Raw genomic sequence first — 19,866 nt, 5'->3', positions numbered from 1 at the left:
ACAGCTCTGAGGGGAATTCCTGGAGCACAGCAGCCTCATCCTGATATTCTTCCTACGGACAAGACAAAACTCCATTTCAAATAAGATCCCTGTGGGTTAATCAATACTATGCTCCATTTTTGTATTTGTTTCCTATACCGAGAGTCTGTTACCAATCAGCCTTGGCAAAAGTGCTAAGCTTGCCTCTCTCATCCGCTCTGCTAAAACGTTCCCCCCAAGTGTTTGTTCAATGTCCTCCTAAAAGACATTTTACTAAGGTGACCGAGGAAGGACACAACTGCTCTCTGGCTGAACCACATTTAAATATTTTGGGCTCCAGGACAAGCACGGACCATAGTCCACCTCACTTATCAGGTTCTGGGTAACACAGGTCCAGCTGGAGCCCTTGCCACAGTAGGGATGCCCTACGGAACCCCTTTGAATAAAGCTTTCCCAAGTCCTGACCTGGTGATGCTTGGGACCAGAAGATATTCACTGATCCTTCAGTAGCACATGATCACAGCACACATTTCTTCAAGGCTTCTACAAAAATATGTTATACCCAATTTCCAAAGTCTCTACCTACAGATCTCCTTACTGGTAAGACTCTAAGCCCTTTCAATGCGCCTACCACACGCTCTAAGTATTAGAGTGCTAGCACGATATAGATAGAGTTGAGGTCCACCTGGGGAAGGAGACAGCGCAGCCCATCCAACTTTCTTTCCTACCCCCTGCCTGGCATCCCCTCCTTGGCTCCAAGTCACAAGCCTGGAAGGAGGGCTGTGTGGTCCAGGCTTGGGGGCGTGAAGCAGGAACAAGCCCAGGTCCTTATTTACCATCCTCCTAACTCAGTCCTGCCTGCAGCGTCTCAGCCCGCTGCTCTGCTCTTCTGAATCCAGAGTGCTGATTCACCCACTTCACTACATAGCAAGTTCAGAATGGCTGTCAAAATTTGGTCATCTGTAACAGCAAAAAAGTCAATGAACCACAGACAGCAGACAGCTGGGCTTTTAAAGAACCCCTTGTTTTGACGGCCTCATCCACCACCCGTCTCTTCATCACCTTCCTGGCTCAGCCTCGCTGTAGTGTGCTCCAAGCTGGTATAAATAGGTCTCTCTCAGACTGCAGCTCCCCATGCAAAAACGTTAAATCATCCTCCATCTATGGAAAACATTCCGTTATCACTGCATTTTTTATTAAAGTAAAGATGCTTCCCTACTGTGCACAGAAAGCTATGTGCCCTGGTATTGTATAAATATTTGATGCCGGTCTTTTGGCAAAAGGGCACCTTAACTTTCCAAGCTTATGCTTTACAAGAAGGATGTGAGAAAAGGAGATTTGCCCTATTAGCCCAAGAGGTAAATTCTATGAGAAAACTGCTCTTCCCCTGCAGCCTCTGGGACACGAAGACTCCATCTAGCAAGCTACCCTTCAGGCTCACCCTAGGTGCTGCACCTCTCCCAAGTCCAGCGTGAAATGCACACGCCATCGACACAAGGGGTCGATACATGTGGCCCACTAGAAAATGTTACTGTTCTCCTTTTACAAGCTAGGATGGTTTAAATGCCCACACTGGGGTCACTGGCATAACAGATGTCCTTGGCCCCCTGAAACCCCTTTTCTCCACCAGCACGGCACTCACGGCACCACCTTGGCTCCAGGAGTGGCCTGTACCAACTGCATAGCCATAATCGCCCGTGTTATAGGGACGCGCAGCCGCACGCAACCAATCGGACAATGGTGTGTGCAGCTCCCCCATCACCCCACAGCTAATCTGCTGACATTATCGAGAGTGGAGCAGGCCTGCTGCTTCTCTTGCTTCTGCAGCCCTCACTTCTGCTCTCGGCCTGCCTGCCTTCCTGCAGTCCCTGTTTGAAGCAGTGAATAAGTTACAGTTAGGGGCAGCCTGCAACTTCAGTGTCATTTATCAGAACGGATGACCAGATGGGGAGGAAACGCCCTGATTCTGTGCTTGCCAGCTATGAGGACCTCTGCCAGGCACACTCATGGCTTCTCATTGAATGCCTACCCCCCGCCGCAAGTTCTGCAAGGTTATCATTCCCTCTAAGTGGTGAGAAGATGGAAGGAAGCTATAGGCGTGAAACCATTTGTCCACATTCAAGCGCATACAAGGGCCTATCTCGATCTGAAATGTAGTTTGTGTGACTCCAAAGCCTATGCTCTTTCAACAGGTGACAGATATTTTATTTTGCTACCACGAGGATGTGTCAGGGGCTGTGCTCCAGCCGGGGATGAGCAGCCTAGGGGCCCAGCCTCATGGAGCTGGCGTGCTCTGACCACTAGGCTGCTCTCCCTGCCCTCGTGTTTTGTGGCATCTCAGTGGGGTTGCAGTGAGATGGCCTTACGGCTTCTGTTTGGGGCCAAATCCGTGCAGAGGCCACGCCTTCCTGCATGGGGCAAAGAAAGAACAAAAATATGTGTGTAAATGGATAAGCTGTATCTATCAACACAAGGGACAGCATACAGCAGCGAGAAAAAATGATCTGCAGTGACGTGTAAAAATGTGGATGAATCTCACAAGGAGAAGCCAAACGGAAAGAAGCCAAACAAGGGCAGACTCCACCCACATAAAGTTCACGCCCCACCTGTGACGCTTCCAGTCAGGACTGTGGTCGCCCTGGGGGAGAGGCATTGTGAGGTCGTGAGTGGGACTCTGATGGGGCTGGGATGCTCTGTTTCTTGATCTGGCGCTGGTTACATGGGTGTGCTCGCCTTGTGAAAACCCACTGAGCTGGACCCTTAGGATCTGTCTTGGTTTCTGTACGTGTGCTATACTGCAGGAAAAAATTTACTTAAAAGATGTGCCATGGATAGAAGAGAAGATGCATTTCATGGTGTAAGTGAAATTTACCCCTTATGTTATTCAGCGGCTCCTCTGAAATAGAAGCTACGCCTGCAACCACTAGGCAGACGTGCCTGGAGCCTGCGGTCGGACAAGGCAGTGGCCGTGAACTTCCTGCAACCTCATCCTCCCTTGCTCCCCCAGTCTGCAGGGGCCTGGGGATGCACACGCCAACACCAGCTCCCCCCAGCACTACGCATTAGTGCAGCATCCGGAAACCTTTATTGGTCGCCTCCTGTATACAGTGCACGGTGGACAGACACTGGGAAGCCCTTGCCCAAGGGCCTGCAAACATGTCTGCCTAAAATATGTGTCCCTATGTGTATTTTATTTAAAATACGTACATGATTTTTACCTATGTATTTTGCAAATACAAGGCAATCTGGTTTATGTCAGGCATCAAAAATGTGGTGTGAATACCAAATGTTATTTGGATTGACGTGAAGCTGGGGCATCAGAGAGAGTCTTCAGGAAAACCTAATCTTTAAAGAGGTAGGAAAGGAGAGACTCCTAGGTACAGTGTGTCTCCTGATGTGACACAGCTCGTGGAACACAACAGCATCTGGAATGTATCCTAGACCTAAGGGCTTAATTTATCGAGGCCTTAGAACTAAATTCCAGTTTATAGGAAACAGAGGCTGGAGAAACAAGATAACATTATGAGGCCCTGGCCGGACAAATCCAGAACACAGGGCATTCTAAGAGGCTAATAGGTTTATTTCAAGCAGTCAGGGTCATGAAGAACGACTCTTCCAGGTACAGGAGCAGTAAGGACGTGGTCACCGTATGCAGTGCCTGTTGCTGGACTGGATTCTGGTTTGCGCGACTTGCTGCAAAGGACATTTCGGAAACAGTGGAAGGCCTGTGAACGTGGGCTGAATAGAGATGATGCTGCCAGAGGCGGAAGGACTGCCCGGCTAGGAGAGGGTGAGGGTGGGGCGAGGGGAGGGGGAGGGCCAGGGGGCAGGGAGAGGGAGGGGGAGGGCTAGGACAGGGCCAAGGGCAAGGTCAAGGGCAGAGCAAGGTGGGGAAAGGAGCAGGGGGCAAAGGGTAGACTAAGAGGGATGCAGAGCAAGGACGGAGCCAGGGGGACAAGGCGGGTGAGAGCAGGGCAAAGACAGCTGGTGGTGGCCAGTGATGGCAGCAGGGACTCTGCAGGCCTGGAAACCCTTGGTGGGAAAACAAGCTTCAGAAGGTGGGCAGCCAGCTCCGCCTCGCCCTTACCCCAGACTCGTGGTACCCACCCGAGTCCTCAGCGGCAGCTGGCTCAGCAGAAGGTCTCCCTGTCCGGCCTTTCCCACCCTTGGGAAGCATAGATTCTGGCTTTCGTCTCACTGGCTGCAGTGTTTCCGTACGTCCATCCATCCTGCTGTCTGAGCATCCCCTGGGCTCATCCACGCTGCTGGCTGCCACCAGGTCCTGCTACTTCCCTAAGGGTGACTTTCAGCTCTCCCCTCCCCAGGGGTCCAGCCGGGGGCCTCAACCTATTTTCAAACCTCAAACCTCTTTTCTCTCCTCGAGTCCCTTTTCCCCACCCACACCCTTCTTTCTTCCAACCACTTTCTTGCCACTTAGCAGCTGGGCACCGTGGCAATGACTTCAGTGCTCTGTGTCTCGGTCTTCACAGACGTAACGACAGTACCCACCCCACTCAGCCATGGGGATCAGAGGAGTTGCTGTGTGAGCTGCTTGGCCGAGGACCAGCACACAGGAGCCGCTAGGGGCGTGTTCCCATCATTCTGCTGCCCCTTCACCTATGCCTGAAGTTTACCAGACCCCAAGGCCACAGCCTCCCCAGCCCGGGACACCTGGGCATTTCTCAGGAGGGACACCCAGGAGGCCACGAGCAGAAGCCCAACTCGAGGATGGTACAAGCCTTTCCACGTCCTGGGAGGTAAAGACTCAAAAACAGAAGATGGAGTCTTAACTGGATTATTTGGGCTAAACATCACCTTGCTTATGGGACAAAGTTCTCATGCATTTTATGACCCTGTGGAAAATATTCTGAAGCACAAATGTCTAGTTAAGAAGACTGATGCTTTTCCAGATGGCAAACAGCTTAAAGATGTGCTCCTAGCTCTGCCAGGTTTATTTGTAAGGACACTAATTAACCTACTAGAAATAGGTTCTTTTTATAACGATGATTAGCTTGCTTTTTTTTTTTTTAATTCTGGGAAAAGAACATATGCATGTTTCCTTCCTGCCAGCGGAAAGCCTGGGCTTTCCTAGAGCAGAAACGCGCTAACCCAGTAAGCCCTTCTCCCAGGTCACACGCTCCCTCCTATCAGAAATGTCAGAGTGAAATCGCATTTGAATTTTGAGTGGGTTCAGATGCACTTTGTTCTGAGGATTTTGCGGCCGTCACCGGGACAGGGATCTGCAGCCATGGGGCAGCCCGACGTGTGGGCAGCCCTGCTGTGGAGATGTCACAGGCTTAGCGCAGGCTGCTCGGCTACACTTGCCAGGGAAAATTTCATGTTCTGTCTTCAAGGCAGGAAGGCTGGATTTCATGCAGCTAAAGCCAAGGGAGGATATAACAGCATTTCCAACACTCCAGTCAGATCTGAAGCAAGACTGTATACATTATCTGTGTTTTTGGACTCAAGGTTGGAGAACGGGATTGGGGGAGGAGTGGAGGTGGTAACGGAGCCTTGGTTGCCAAAGGCAGAATGGCTAGACAGACAACGAACGGCAGCGTGAACTTTCAAGTTCAAGGTGTCCTCTCTTGGGGCTCAGCTAGCCTCTGACACGCGCAGGCAAGAGAGAAAACTTCCCCTTTGAAACCCCAGTTCTACCAAGGTGGGGACGTGACCCGTGGCTGCCTCGGTGGCTGCCATGTCCAGCGCCTCCCTACCTATCTTTAAGATGTTAATGCAACTAACATCAGTTTCCCAGGGAGATATGCACAGTCACAGGGAGGCCCTCTGGGCCCAAGAGGAGATAAAAGGAGCTGTTGTTGTCACACTCAAAGACGGGCAATGGGGTGTCCCTGCAGGAAGCAGGGGGTGGAGGGTTCCTTCCTGGCCCCCCCTAATGCTAATGACGAGGGCTGTAAACATCTGGCCCTAGCACACACCCTGGTGTTGGACGGTGCATCTTCAATAGGCCGGGACGACCCCTGGCTTCCAAGAACTCTGCAGGCACCCAGGGGAAGCCTCCTGGAGCAGAGGGAGTTTACTGACCTTGCCGCCAGGGAATGGAACTGACTCTTCCTTAGTTGTATTAATGAAAATATACTCTAGAACTGCACTGTCCAATACACTAGCTATGAGCTGTACGTGGGTATTGATATTTAAATTAATGAAAATTAAATAAAATAAAAATTAAGTTCCTCAGTCATACCACATCTCCAGTGGTCAGTGGCCACCGATGGCTGGTGGCTACCATACTGGACAGCACACATACAGAATAGCCCCATCGACACAGCGAGTTCTAAGAGACCACCCGTCACCTTTCTAATGTCCTTCACCCATCCACAAATAGTCGCGGCCCACGATACCGTACAACGCCTGCTACTACTATATGAACATGCTAACATTAGATATTGCTACTAAGATAGGGACAAGGGACTTGCACTTGCACTTGTTCTAAGGTTTTGGGTGCTTGCACGTATGTACATTCAGAATTAAGACTGATGTCTCTTCCAAGGATGCTTGTTAGCATCTCAAGGGTCGCAAGTAATATAGCATCCAAACTCTGTTCCTGACGCTGCTAATTTTTAGAGAGAAAACTGCTCAACGACCAAGACGCAGGGCTGTCAGTGCCCCCTGCCACGTTTTGCTGGGATCATCGGATTTGGTGTTACTTTACGTTTCATTTACTTCAGGATCCTGCTGGCTGGCAGCCCTCAGCATGCACACATGCTGGCAGGTTGGCCCTACTCCCCAAGTTGTCTCCCGGTTTTGATGCCCCTAGCAACTCAGCTTGCCTTCGTGTTAACTTGAAAACCCTTTCTTTGCCTGTGACACGTCTCCTCACTTTGGGCAAACTTTCTCTCTGCCTTAGAAAAGCTGACACCAATAGCGCTACCCATGCAGCAACCCCCCAGAGGGAACCCATTACTGGCAGGGCCACTGGGTGCCGAGAGACCCAGGAGCAGTGTGTATCCCCATGGAGCTTACAGAAACCAATTCACTTCTCTGCAGTTAATTCCAAGATGCTGCTATGGTTGCTTCAAGCTGTAATGGTGTCTACAAACAATTTGTACATTTGGAGTGGCATGATCCTGGGGGGTAATTAACAAACCCTGGGAAAACCTTTTGAAAAGGTTTTAAAAGCAACCTAGATCGAGGCCACCATCATCAACGAAACAGAATTGCTCCCCCTTCTCTGTCATGTTAGAATAGACCTGGCTGGCTCCTGCAGGGGTCGGCAGAACATGGCTGGTGAGCTTTATGGAAGATTCCTCGAGATGTGTTCATCAGAAATCAGACGCAGCATGCTGACCCGCCACAGAGCTTTCTGAATAGGGCAGGCTCTGAGAAAGAGGAAGCAGCAGAGTTCAGAAGGGCCCCCCGAAGGGTGGGCTGTGCCTTCCCTACCGTTGACCAAGCCGAGGGAGAAGACCGAGTTCACCAGGACGCCGCCCTTCCGGAAGTGGTCGCTCATGTGCTCCAGCCAATTGGCATCCAAACTGCTCACCGTCTGGCCATTCCTGGAGACCCGGAGGGGAATGGTGACGGGATAGTATTGCCGGCACTTCTGATGGCTCTTCGGTTTGTTGAAAAGGGCGAAAATCTCCATTTCTGTTGGGATTTGTAAAGAGAGTAGGGAGAGAAGAGGTCAGATGGGGACATACTGCCTCACTGGGCCTGACGGGATCTCTCAGGAGCCTGAAGAAGCCATATCAAAGGCCAAAGTTCTGTTAGGTTGCACTGTTACCTAATAATAAAACCTGATTCCGGAGACTTCCCTGGTGGTCCAGTGGTTAAGACTCCGTGCATCCACTGCAGGGGCCGCGGGTTTGACCCCTGGCCGGGGAACTAGGATCCCACGTGCCACGTGGTGTGGCCAAAAAGAATGTCTTTTAATTTAAAAAAACAACCCCAAATCCCCCTAATTCTAAGCAGTAAGTTAGGGTGCCTTAAAAGTGACATGGACCTCAAAGGTTGAGTCCTAAGGTGACTGCCAACAAAAATGTGGCACTTGTCATCTGCCTCTACAAGGCTGAGGTCACTAGTCACTGCAGCCAGCGACCTCAACACACCCTGAAAGGCGTTCAGGGTGGAGATCAGGAGCCCTCTGTGCTCTGAGAAAAACTGGCAGATCAAGCCCTTAGATAGTCAGATATTTTCAGGAGAAGACATTATGAGCCCAATTCTTGCATCTCCTCCTATCTAGAAAAGCACTAAAAGCATTAACAGTGACACCTGCTCTCGTGACTAGCAGCCAGCCTCTGCCAACATGTGTGCTCCACTGCACGTCCCCCTACACTAAAATCATATATAACACTGACCTTCTCCCCACCTCTCTGGAGCAGTTTCTCAGAACTATCCGAAACGCTATCTCCCAGGCTAGACATTTTGCCCCAAATAAAACGAACTAGCAACTCTCACGTTGTGCATTTTTTAGTCGACAGGACTTAGGTTTGGAATCTGGCATATAGCTGTTAGCTGGGATTCATTTGTACGGTTAGGTGTTTGAGAGAAGGACACAGTAGACATTTCTAGAAATTCATACAAAGGTGTGTTTTAGAAGAAAAAGCAGACATATTTTGGGGCGAGAGCTGGTCTTAAAAAAAAAAAGTAAATGCACAGAGGCACATAAAGACAAAAATACTGCTGTAATTCCTGGAACCTTGTACATCTCTGAACTGACTATTTATAAACCGCAGTGGTGTTTCCTGGGGCCAGACCCATAATACTTAATCAAGTACATCAAAAATACATCATTGATATGTAAAAATAAATACATTCCAGTAAATGCACGTTCCTGCCTGGAGTGGTAGGTCACTCAAACAGCCAAGCAGGCCCTGAGAGTGAGGCTCTGCTTCCCGTGCCTTCATTTATAGCTCAGTTCTTTAAAAATCAATACTCACTACACCCGGCAGCTGACCCTCGCCTCCTGCGACACACGGTACTGGCCGTGAGTGAGCAGTGTCAGCCTCCGGAAGCAAATACCTGGAATTTCAATCGAAGTCTGGAGGTCTATTTTTGCGTTACTCATTCAGTCAAGCAATCAGAGTTCACCCAGCTTAAAAAGCTTTGCTTACATGGGCTAGTCAGGAATATGCTTTGGTTTCCAAAAATATCTATTTGGATAATAAGAAAGTCCCCACCCTTCTTCCGAAGAAATATTTTAAAGGTCATAAACAATGACTGACATTAGCAAAAAGGACAAAGGACATCCACGCTCCTTGCAGGAGATACCTCGTCTAGACTCACATTCTGGGACACTGCATCCCATATTTCGGTATTTCACAATTTTTCCAGTATCCAAGTACATTACTTTTTAAAACGAACTCACTCTGCTTTATCTAAATAAGTGCACTTAAACAGGAAACTCTGCTTCACGACCATAAGGGAAAACACTACCGTTTGCCGTAAACAGGAGTGAAAGATGAGGCATGGTCACACCAAGAATGTCCATCCACGTAGCAAACTCAAATTATCTCACAGGGCAACTGTATTCTGGGACAAAGGAAGGCTTTGCACAGCCCCAACTGAGCAAGCACCAGCAGAGACCTCTGGGGAGCATTGCTGGGCCACAGACTTTGTCGTCAGCAATGGTGAAGCCGACAGGGAGACCTTTTCAAGCTATCCATGGGGTAGAGCCAGTTAGGAAGGAGGGGTCCCCATCTTCACAAACGGCCACCTGGATCTTCAACAACCACCGCTGGCCTGTTCATCATCCCCAGCCCAAATTACCTTTCTGGGTCCGCTTACCTGACTCAGGAAGCCATCTACAATCCAGCCAGTAAGTGCTTTCGCAGGAGAAATTAGGTCTTGGTATATGGAGCTAGCAATCCCTAGACTATTTCGTGACTTTCAGATACACACTTTAGGAATGGGGTCATGCAGACAGCATAGAAGGTTTGTAAAGGAGGGAAATCAAGCAATGGATTAGAGCTGGGGGTTGGGGGTGGGACAGGAAGTGATTGGGTGTTCTCCAGTCCAAGGTGCCAGTGGTTCAAATAAGACCTGCAGCTACTAAAGGCAAAAGAGGGTAAGTCATGCTTTAGCGAGTCCTTGACTGCATTTCAATTGCTTCAAAATCAGACCCTGTAAGCTTTTGGGTGCAAGTCGTTCATTTGGGAAGTAATCCCAGGAAACAGAGTGAGAGAGCAGGGACGAGAAACAGAGAAGAACTGAAAGCCAAGGAAGACTGCATTGATGAGCGGGTTACTGTCACGGCACCTGGGGACCTGACACACCATATACGCACACCCTATACTGCTCTATGAGGGGCAAGGAAGCCGGGCATTTGTCCTCAGGGATGGAGGCCACTCCTGAGGCGTTCATTCCCTGGGACATCTGCCCAGGCAGAGGCTAGGAAAGCTGTCCTCAGGTGACCCCAAGGTGGGCCAGAGCACCAGTCCCCATGGTCTGCTAAATGCATACGAATTATCAACAAAGAGAAAAAGAAATCACAGCCTCTGCACGGGAGGATGAGTGGGGAACTGAGAAGTGGCCCAAGTCCAAAACGACATGACAACACTTGATCACACAGAAGGATCCCCAGTCACATGGCAAGACAAAACCACAACTTTCCCACACGCATGATGAAACAGAACAAGGGAAGGCAGAAGGGAAGAAGCATGCTTGGGGGTGGGGCAGGGCAGGGGGAGACAGAGCGGGGAGACAAAGGTGGATGGTGGGGTGCCGACAGCGCCCCTTGCTTTCCGTCTGGATCCTCCCCAGGGAGGAGGACCAAAGCCAGAGCCAGAAATAGATTTTTCAGGAAGGAAAAGGAAAGGCTGTCGGACTCGAGAGCCTCCAAAGCATGAGCAGCAATGAAATATTGGAAGAAACCTGCTTCCAGATGCCCAAGCCTTCAGTAAACTCCTCTGTCCCGCTGCCTCCTTGGCCACAATCGTCTTTCTACTCACATGGAAACCAGCCAAGAAAAACTGTCCCCAAACGATGCCCTTTGATGTTTTAATATTCTGACTCTCCAATACATATCCTCACAGGAGCAGTCACCAGGGATTCCAAAAAGAAGACCAAATTTGTTTACATTTTCTTAGCTGCTCTGTGACTCTGCCATGACCCCAGCTGGAAGATTTTTCCAGACATGGGACAGAAAGTCCCAAAGGAGGGGGAAGGCATTGTTTCTGAGAATGGCCGCAGGACTGGCCTGGCAGGGCACCCAAGGAGCTTCGAGACTTGCACTTCTATTTCTGTCTCGTTGTCTTGCTGTGTTCCCCTGACATGGGGTTGGGGGGGGCGCGGGGGGCTTGCCTTGTGTCATTTAGATCCTTTGTGTCCAGAAAAGGTAGTAGTCCAGAAGACATGGCAGGTGACACACCTGTGTCTGCTGGATTGACCTGAGCCAGACAAGGGCAAGGAGCTAGGTGGACAGGGGGAGGAGGGCACGTGAGCCTGGAGGCGGGGCCAGCTGGGCGCTGCCGGCCTGCCAGCCAGGTCCGCTGGGCCTGGGGGAGGCCTGCTTGCCAGGCCAAGTGTGGGGCCCGCTGTCTGCACAGCAATCCACGGGGCCCACTTGTAAGGATGTCAGCGGCCCACAGGATGGGAATGTATTAATGAGGGCCATCACCACCGCCATCATCTCACATGACTCCAGCCTCCACGGGGGAACGGTGTCCCTTCTATGCCCAGAAGCCTTAAGTGGTTCCCCCAGAATCACAATCTGGTAAGTGACAAATCCAAGACTCTTCCAAACCCCCAATGCTGGGCTGTGTCCCAAATCTAACACAAGGCTAATTTCATCGGCTCATGGAAAGCGGGAGCTGACAATGACGATGTGCGTGTGTGGGGGGGAGGGGGGGTGGGGAGGTGTTCAATAGCTATTTGTTAATGGACTGAGTGAAAGGCCAGGAAGATGGTGGCAGATTGGGGGTGGGGGACAGAACCACAGGGTAGAACTATTCTGGGGGCCCCGGGAGGGGAGGACAAGGCCCAGGGAGGAAGGGCAGGCTCAGGGGGCATCCCCCCCAGAAGAAGCTGCCTGCCAAGGAGGCCTGCTGAATAGAATCCCCCTCCAGAGAAGGTCACGGCAATCCCCGGCTCGGGTTCCTGGCTGCATCTGTAGGCATTTTAAGTGAGCAGGTGCAGGTAGGAAGGGTAACTCTTGGAAGAGTTTGCATTATTATTTCAGTGCCAGTGAGAACCAGCTGACTTTGCGTGAACCTGTGTGGCCTCCTTGTTTCTCCTGCTCAAGTTTCAGCGACAGAGACAAGATGGGAATGCTGGAGGCCAGGAGAGAAGTGCCAGGGGTCCGTCCCGCGACACCTCCCTAACCTGGCCATGCACTGGCCTGTCTGCGGAGAATGAAGGAAGCTGCCCCCCAGCACAGAAATGCATGGAGAACGTGGCATGGGAACGCGGTCCTGTCCTTCCCAGGTGCTCTGCGTTTCACCAGGAGGCTGGGGCAAGCTGGATGGGAGAAGGGAAGCAGCCTGCAGCAAGGCTCAGGTAATGTCTGCATGGCCTGACCTCAAACCTACAGGAAATTCCCTAGGACGAGCGGGAAGAAACCCAGGTGGGCATGGGGAGCAGAACCCCTGGACCAGAGCGGTCCCTGCAGCCCGTGGGGAGGGGGAGGGGAGGGGCGGCCTGCCCTGTTTCCAGATGAGAGCTCCCTGGCAGCCCTCCTGAGCAGCCTTTGCCGCACAGCTCCCCCAGGCTCCTATAAAGGAAACAAATTAAAGGAGGAAAGGGAGGGGGAAGGAGGGAGGCTCCCTCTGGATTTTTTTTAATTGTCTTGCTGTGATTGCCTATTTAAGCCCACCTGGCAGAGAGAGGCGTAAAAACACTTCACCGTCCTTAGGGGGCCCTGAGAGAAAGGGAGGTGAAAGCTGAGTGAGCAGCAGGGAGGGGGCATTGGGGACGGGGTGGGTGATGGTGCATGGACTTCCCAGGGAAGGAAAGACTTCCCCGGAAAACGATTAGGAGAGAAGCTGGGGTCAGTTGAGGGCTGTGAATGGGGACAGGGTCCCTGGACGGCCGGCCGGCCTTCTGGGAGGCTGAAACTATGGTTGCTCAACTAATGCTCAGACCAGGAGATAACATTTAACTCTATGAGGGCACGCAGGCGACTGTCCTTATCTGTGATACGGGTGTAACAATAGCATCTTCTGTCACAAAGCTGTTGTGAAGCATAGTCAAGACACACAGGGAGAGCTCAGAAGAGTTCACTCAGAGGGCCGTCACCGTGATGACTGTCCATCCCCTGCAAGGCCACGCCTGTGCACTCGTAACCCCTGTGTGTTCACTGACTGATGGAAAAGACCCAAAGGTTCATTTATTCCACCAAAAGAGAAATAAAGGGTAACAGTGAGACCCGTGGCCTCCTGCGCAGAGAGATCAGTGCCAGGCTCATGAGCAGACAACAGACACACACAGCTGCCTACCGAGCAAATCTTGGGGGGTGGGCGGCACTATAAGCCCCTCAACAGCTGGAGTCCTCATGCTCTGTTAGGCTGACCACTTCCAGGCACACCCTAACCTGCTATTCCTCAGCAGGAACTGATTTTCTCATAGAGAACAGGGACTTGAGGAAATGAGATGCAGGCCAAGACACTTGTGGTATCACGGCGGGGGGCGGGGGTGGTCTCTGTGTGCCCAGTGATGGGGGAGGAGTGTCTGAGTGATCGAGGGAACAGTCACAGGGCAGCAGGAGGGACCTGGGGCGGAGGGTCCCAGGACAAGCCTCCCCAGTTAACTCAACCCCAGGAGGCAGGACGTCTGGAAGGAATCTTGGAGAAAAGTGGATTCTGGAACAAGGAATATCTGAAAACTCCTGAGGGGACCCTCAGTATCAAGAGCCCCCTTTCTCCAAGGCAGGGTTCTGTGCAGAGGTGGGGGCAATGGTCAGGACGACGGAGCCTGTACCCCAGTCGTAAGAACCGCCACTTAGGAGTGCTTTAAATGCATCTCTCCTTTCACTTTTCTACAAGAAACTTTTTTTTTTTTTTTTTTTTTTGTGGTACGCAGGCCTCTCACTGTTGTGGCCTCTCCCGTTGCGGAGCACAGGCTCCGGACGCGCAGGCTCAGCGGCCATGGCTCACGGGCCCAGCCGCTCCGCAGCATGTGGGATCTTCCCGGACCGGGGCACGAACCCGTGTCCCCCGCATCGGCAGGCAGACCCTCAACCACTACGCCACCAGGGAAGCCCAAGAAACTTTTTTTTTTAATCCCTATTTTACAGGGCAAGGAGCTGAGGCACAGGAGGGTATCTTGCTCAAGAGGTGTGGTTCTTAAGCCCGGTGCTCCCTGTGCTCTCTCCTGGGGCTTGTGATGCCCTGATCCCTCAACCTCCCAGGGCCTGAGATGGTACAACAGAGGGGCTCCAAGGAGGCCAGTCCTCCTTCTTGGGATTCAGCCCGACAGCCATGCAGAAATGGGGGATTCTGAAATAAGACTGGGATGTTCCTTGGGAGGCACCCACGGGATCCAAACGTGCTCTCAGCTACTCTGTGGGAGCAGAAGTCCCCCAAATGAGCCTCTACTTCAGCACATATTTAAGAAGGATCAAGGCTTTCATGAAACGGTCCTAATCTGTCCCAGAACTGAGGCTGCTGCCAACTCCCCCTCCAAGGTCAACTTTGCAAACAAGCCCCAGAATTAACCAGCCCACAATTTTCTTTCCAGGAACTACTGACATAACAAGAAAAACGATTTCACCCTCTTTTCTCCTCTGGCCGCACCGCGCGGCCTGCGGGATCTCAGTTCCCAGACCAGGGATCAAACCCGCACCCCCTGGAGCAGAAGCGTGGAGTCTTAACCACTGGACAGCCAGGGAGCCCCTCACCCTCTTTTCTACTCTCAAAGTATAAATGGTTCCTCGTCATTTCTAAGAGGCTAACTTCAAGTATTAGTACGTAAATAGTAACATTAACCAGGGAGATGATCCAGGAAGGCCTAAAGAGAAAGGCTTCGTAAGACCTGTGGCCGCCTCCTGTCAGTCTTGTCACTTGTCACCTCCCAAAGGCTAGAAGAGGCCATGCACCTCATACGAGGGCCTGGCTCTCAGGAAATGGCTCAAGGCTAGATTTCCTGGAGAAGGAAGATGAAAGGGAATCACGGGGAAATGAAGAGAAACTTAGCTCCCTGTAGACTGAGGGCCTCAGTAAACCTTGTTCGTCTGTCTGAGTACCACACAGGAAAGACCAGGCAGAGAGCGGGCCTGGGCTCACACATCAGATCTCTTTCCAGCCTGGGCAACAGATGGACTCTCTGAACCTCAGTTTACTCAGCTGTAAAATGGGCAATGATGCAAGAGCTCACCCACATCATAGGAAAAATGAAGAGATAGTTATAGGAAAGCTTGCTGGTCCAGCGCCCGGTCCACAGGAAGTATTAATAAACGTCAGCTATTATCATCCTTGTTGTGTCGCTAGTTGAAATCCCCAACCTAAAGGGCGTGCTCCGACGGCCGTTACAATGTGATTCAGCGGAGTCACTTACTGGTGGCCTCTCCTTGGCAGTTTTCTTTCCACGGTGCTCATCTGTCAACTATACAACTCCCTGAGATCTGGCTGTTTACAGCTGGGTGAGCTGAATCACCAGCTTCCTGCACAATTTGTCCTCAGCTGGCTTTCTTGATTTCCTTCTTCAGGCAGATATTCAAAACAAGGGGTCCAAAAGTGGAGGCTGCTTTCTGCACTGGTGCCCAGCAAAGTTTACACTTCCTGTGTTCACACGGGGTAATTCAGGGGCAGTGCAAGAGCGTGCGGGAGAAACGACCTCCCGTTCTAGAATGTACTTCACACGTGACCATTTGGAGCAACTACGAGTCAACGTCATGTGGTTCTGCCCCCCTGCCCCGCCCCCCCTTCCCCTCCACACCCCTGGAAGTCACAGCTTCAGGCAGGAAACAGTCAGGAGGCCCAGAAAACAGCTTGACAGTTTCTCCTGTTTGATGGACCGCTCCCTCTACACTCTAGTTCCATTCGTTTTCCTAAAATGCCAAGGGGATTACTGACAAGCTAGCAGCCTCTCTCTCAGCGGGTCAGAGTCCCAGCACTGACATACTTACTTCCCGAGAGTGGCTCTCCATGCCCTTCCAGTGGGTCCCCATCCGGTCCATCCAGAGTCTCGCTCACCCCGCATGGAGGGGATTCTGTGCCAACCCCGGCTCCCGAGGGCGAGCCGGGCTGCTGGGTGGTGGGCGCCTCCCCTCTCGGGTCCCGGCCGGGCTCTGGGCTTCTGTCCATCCCCACCGGAGCGTCGGCAGCCCCCAGGTTCTCTGTAGCCACACACCTGCCAGGCTCCTCTGTCGCATCCCGGGCATCCGCTGGGGGGCTGCCACCTGCCGAGTGCCCAGGGCAGTGGTACTGAGGTATAACCCCGACAAATTTCAGGCCCCGACTCGCAGCCTCCTGGATCTGTGAGGCAAACAGAACGAAGGGAAACAAGTGAATGGGATGTTCTAGCAAAGGGGCAACGAAATACCTCAGGGAGGCCTTGGGGACATTTCTGTTTGAACATGAAGTCTCTCGAGCTGGCAAAGGTTCCGTGTCTTCAAGGCAGCGCCCACACCCCAACCCTGGCCCAACTGGGGACAGAGAGTGTGGGGCTTATTTTTTTATAAACTATGGAAAAATAATGCATTTGGCTATGAAGGGCTGCGACGGCCTCTCTTTGAAACACTGTGTTAGTCCCGATTGACAATTGTTTTCTAAGAAGCTGGAAGAAGGTTCTAAAAGGATGAGCTGGAACAAAGAGTGGCTGAAAGAGGAAGTTCATTTTGGTAAGAGTTTATTTTCTTGTTATTTTTTTTTTCTGACGAATCACCTACTTCCTGCTCATCAGGCTACTATATAACTCAATACGTCTATATAACCATATACTAACTACCAGATGACATTTTATGACCCAAAGAGCTTCCTCTCTGAAACAATTGTTTTGGCAGAGAAGGGCAGAGGTGGGGAGAATCACCACCGCGCAAAAGCTGACACACGCAGCCCCGCAAGAGGGGACATCTGAGGATATCAGTCCACACCCAGCCCACGGGCATCACCTTGGGCTGACCCATGACTCTGCATCCACCATCCAGTCCAGGTAACAGGTGGCACCTTCTCACCTCCTAAGCCTCAAGATGGGGGACGGATGGCCACACTGAGCTCTGTACCCCGTGAACGCTCCCCTCCCTAAAATATACCCCAGGCAATTGAGTGTAATAGTCATAAGGGAAAACAAACTGAAAGTAGTAGCCGAATAAAATCAAGCAAGAGCTGGCCAAAACTAGAAGATGGGCTTTAGGGGACTTTCTGGGCAAGAATGCTGAAGTCACTTTACAAATAAATCAGGAGGTGGAGACCTCAGAGCTCTGTGAGTCTTAGTCACCAACTCCCAAGTGGATGACCTCAGAAAATCTCGAGGCTTCTGCAGTGATCTTCTCCTGTCATTTGAGAATTAGTAAGAAATACCAGCACAGAGCTACTCTCTAAAGGAGAAGCAAGCCTTGGCAGCCCTCCCCGGATGACCCACCCTAACTTAAAACAGGAGGTCATTTTAGTTCAACACTGGCCATTCTAGAAAATGGCCTGGAGCAGCTACACGAATGTACAGCCCAGTCTTTCTGTAAGGTCTAGCCTGTGCTAGATGTAATGATAACAACAGTATTAATTGTCATCTATCACAGACCTACTATGTGTCAAGCCCTACACTATGTGCTTCATATAAATTGTTTTGCTTAACCCTTGAATGACCCTGCATGGTATCACGATCCTCATTTCAGATGAGGATGCTAAGGCCCAGAGACATTAAAGTCATAAAGCAAGCTGTGGGTAGCCAGGTTCAAAGCCAGGTCTGGCTTGGGCCCAAGTTCATTCTCTTAAGTACAAGGTCAAGTGGATACATGTCAAAGCATCCAGTTCTTGGATATGTACGTGCCCACACAAATGCCCATGGTTGGCTCAATTCATGCTTCAAAACTTAAAAAAAAAACTTAAAGTCATCCTTTCCATCCTGAAAATTCATTTTTTACCCATTAATGTGATATCTATCTACTCTTAGAAATTGTTTTGGAAAGCTTCTAAAACAACATACAGGTCACAAAAGTTTTAAAAGAAAAGACTGAGGAGATAATTATACCAAAGGGCCTTAGGTTGAGGGAAGGTAATATGTACAAAGCATAGCTCTGAGCTTCCTGGCAGCACAAGCGAAAAGAGAAATGCAAGGGATTTCACAGTCCCAAACAAAATAAGGAAAGACTCCTGGTCAAGAAGAGAGAAGCGTAACAAGCTAGTAATTTGTCTGACATATAGGAGGTGATCAATAAGTATCTGTTGAATGAATGAATATATTACATAATGAGTGGAAATGTGTCTCCTCTCCCAGAATGAGCTCCTAAAAGGTAGGGATGGAGACCAATTGATTTTTCAGCCCTAGACTCCAACAAACATTTATTAAGTCCCTATACTGGCTCAAACCAACATCACAGTTAGGTTCTGGGGGATACAAAATAGGAGTCCTGACTCTCAAAAGATTCAGCCAATTATTGTAAACAGACTTTAAGAATATTATACTAACATGGCACAATAATGCTTATATTATAATGTTATATAAAAAAATCAAGATTCTACACTTTTTAGACACAGTATGACAGCTGTATAATATTTGTGTGTAATTTTTCAAAATTTATCTAATAAGCATGCATATTACCTTTATAATTGAAAAAAGTAAATATTCCAGAAATTTCTCATAGAGGGTGCTAAGCGCAATAATGGATATAAAGGTATAGAAAGGTATAGATTACTTCTGCCTGAAGGGGACACTGAGACGTTTCTCACAGAAGGTCAGGGCTGTAATAAACGAAATGGAGTAAGACCACAATACAACTAGAAGACGTGAGGGGTGTGGCAGAGCTGGAATGTGCATGCCTCACCGACAACATTCAAATTCAATTTTTTCCCCAAAATATCGTGCTAAACAAATCCTATTAGGGGACCCAATCTGTGGGAGGCTTTGAAGGATGAATAGGAGTTCACCAGATAGGTGAAAAAAAGGGACAGGGCAGTGCAGGTAAAGAGATGGACGGATCATCACGGGCAAAGGCTTGATGGTGTGCAACAGCCTGAGTATTGAAGAAATTTCTAGAAACATTTCTGGAACATGACATGAGAAGCCAGGAGTGCACAGAAATGAGGCTGGACTGGAAATTACAAGGGCCACACCATCGATGTCACAGAATACCAAGCCAACAAAGGCTCTGACTTTACCCCACAGCAACAGGTCCCTAACTTTCCCACCATAGTAACTCTTTTTTTTCTTTTTTTTTGCGGTACGCGGGCCTCTCACCGTTGTGGCCTTTCCTGCTGCGGAGCACAGCCTCCGGACGCGCAGGCCCAGCGGCCATGGCTCATGGGCCCAGCCACTCCGTGGCATGTGGGATCCTCCCAGACCAGGGCACGAACCCGTGTCGCCTGCATCGGCAGGCGGACTCTCAACCACTGCGCCACCAGGGAAGCCCCATAGTAACTCTTGAGACAGAGGAGGTGAGGGGTGAGGGTCTGAGGGCAAAGCACAAGATTTCTTTGAATGCTCATCTTTTATCTTAAACATTAATGAAAATGTGGTATCCTGCACCTAGTACTGAATACTATCAAAACTTTTAAAAAGATGCTCAAGTTAAATGGTAAAGATGCTCCCCCCTCCGCGTTGCAAACCTTCCAGGGAAAGTGTGTCTCAAGAATATGAAACACCTTCATGCACAAATCTTTGTCTGCAGCTCTATTTACTTCCTTGGGGTGGATTCCTGGAAGTGGAATTAATGGGTCAACGGATATCAGCTTTTCAAAGGCTTGGTACAGGCTGCCAAATTGTTTACCAGAAAGGGTGAGTAGTCTTTTTTAACTAGAAGACCCGCATTTAGATTTTATAAAGATCAATATTTAGGGG

The 19,866-nt window shown here is 50.3% G+C and overlaps 1 protein-coding gene across 1 annotated transcript in view; it reads right to left on the bottom strand.

Moving 5' to 3' along the window:
* RFTN1 (raftlin, lipid raft linker 1) overlaps positions 1–19,866 on the bottom strand; it is a 204,784-nt gene that overhangs the window by 47,311 nt on the left and 137,607 nt on the right. The window contains exons 5-6 of the mRNA XM_032631078.1: positions 16,001–16,349; positions 7,384–7,587 (exon numbers count right to left, since the gene is read on the bottom strand). Coding sequence (XP_032486969.1) covers positions 7,384–7,587; positions 16,001–16,349 — 553 coding nt within the window. The remainder of the gene's footprint in view (positions 1–7,383; positions 7,588–16,000; positions 16,350–19,866) is intronic.

The sequence above is a fragment of the Phocoena sinus genome, chromosome 4 (assembly GCF_008692025.1).
Source record: "Phocoena sinus isolate mPhoSin1 chromosome 4, mPhoSin1.pri, whole genome shotgun sequence".
NCBI lineage: Eukaryota > Metazoa > Chordata > Mammalia > Artiodactyla > Phocoenidae > Phocoena > Phocoena sinus.
This window is presented reverse-complemented; position numbering and strand designations above follow the sequence as displayed.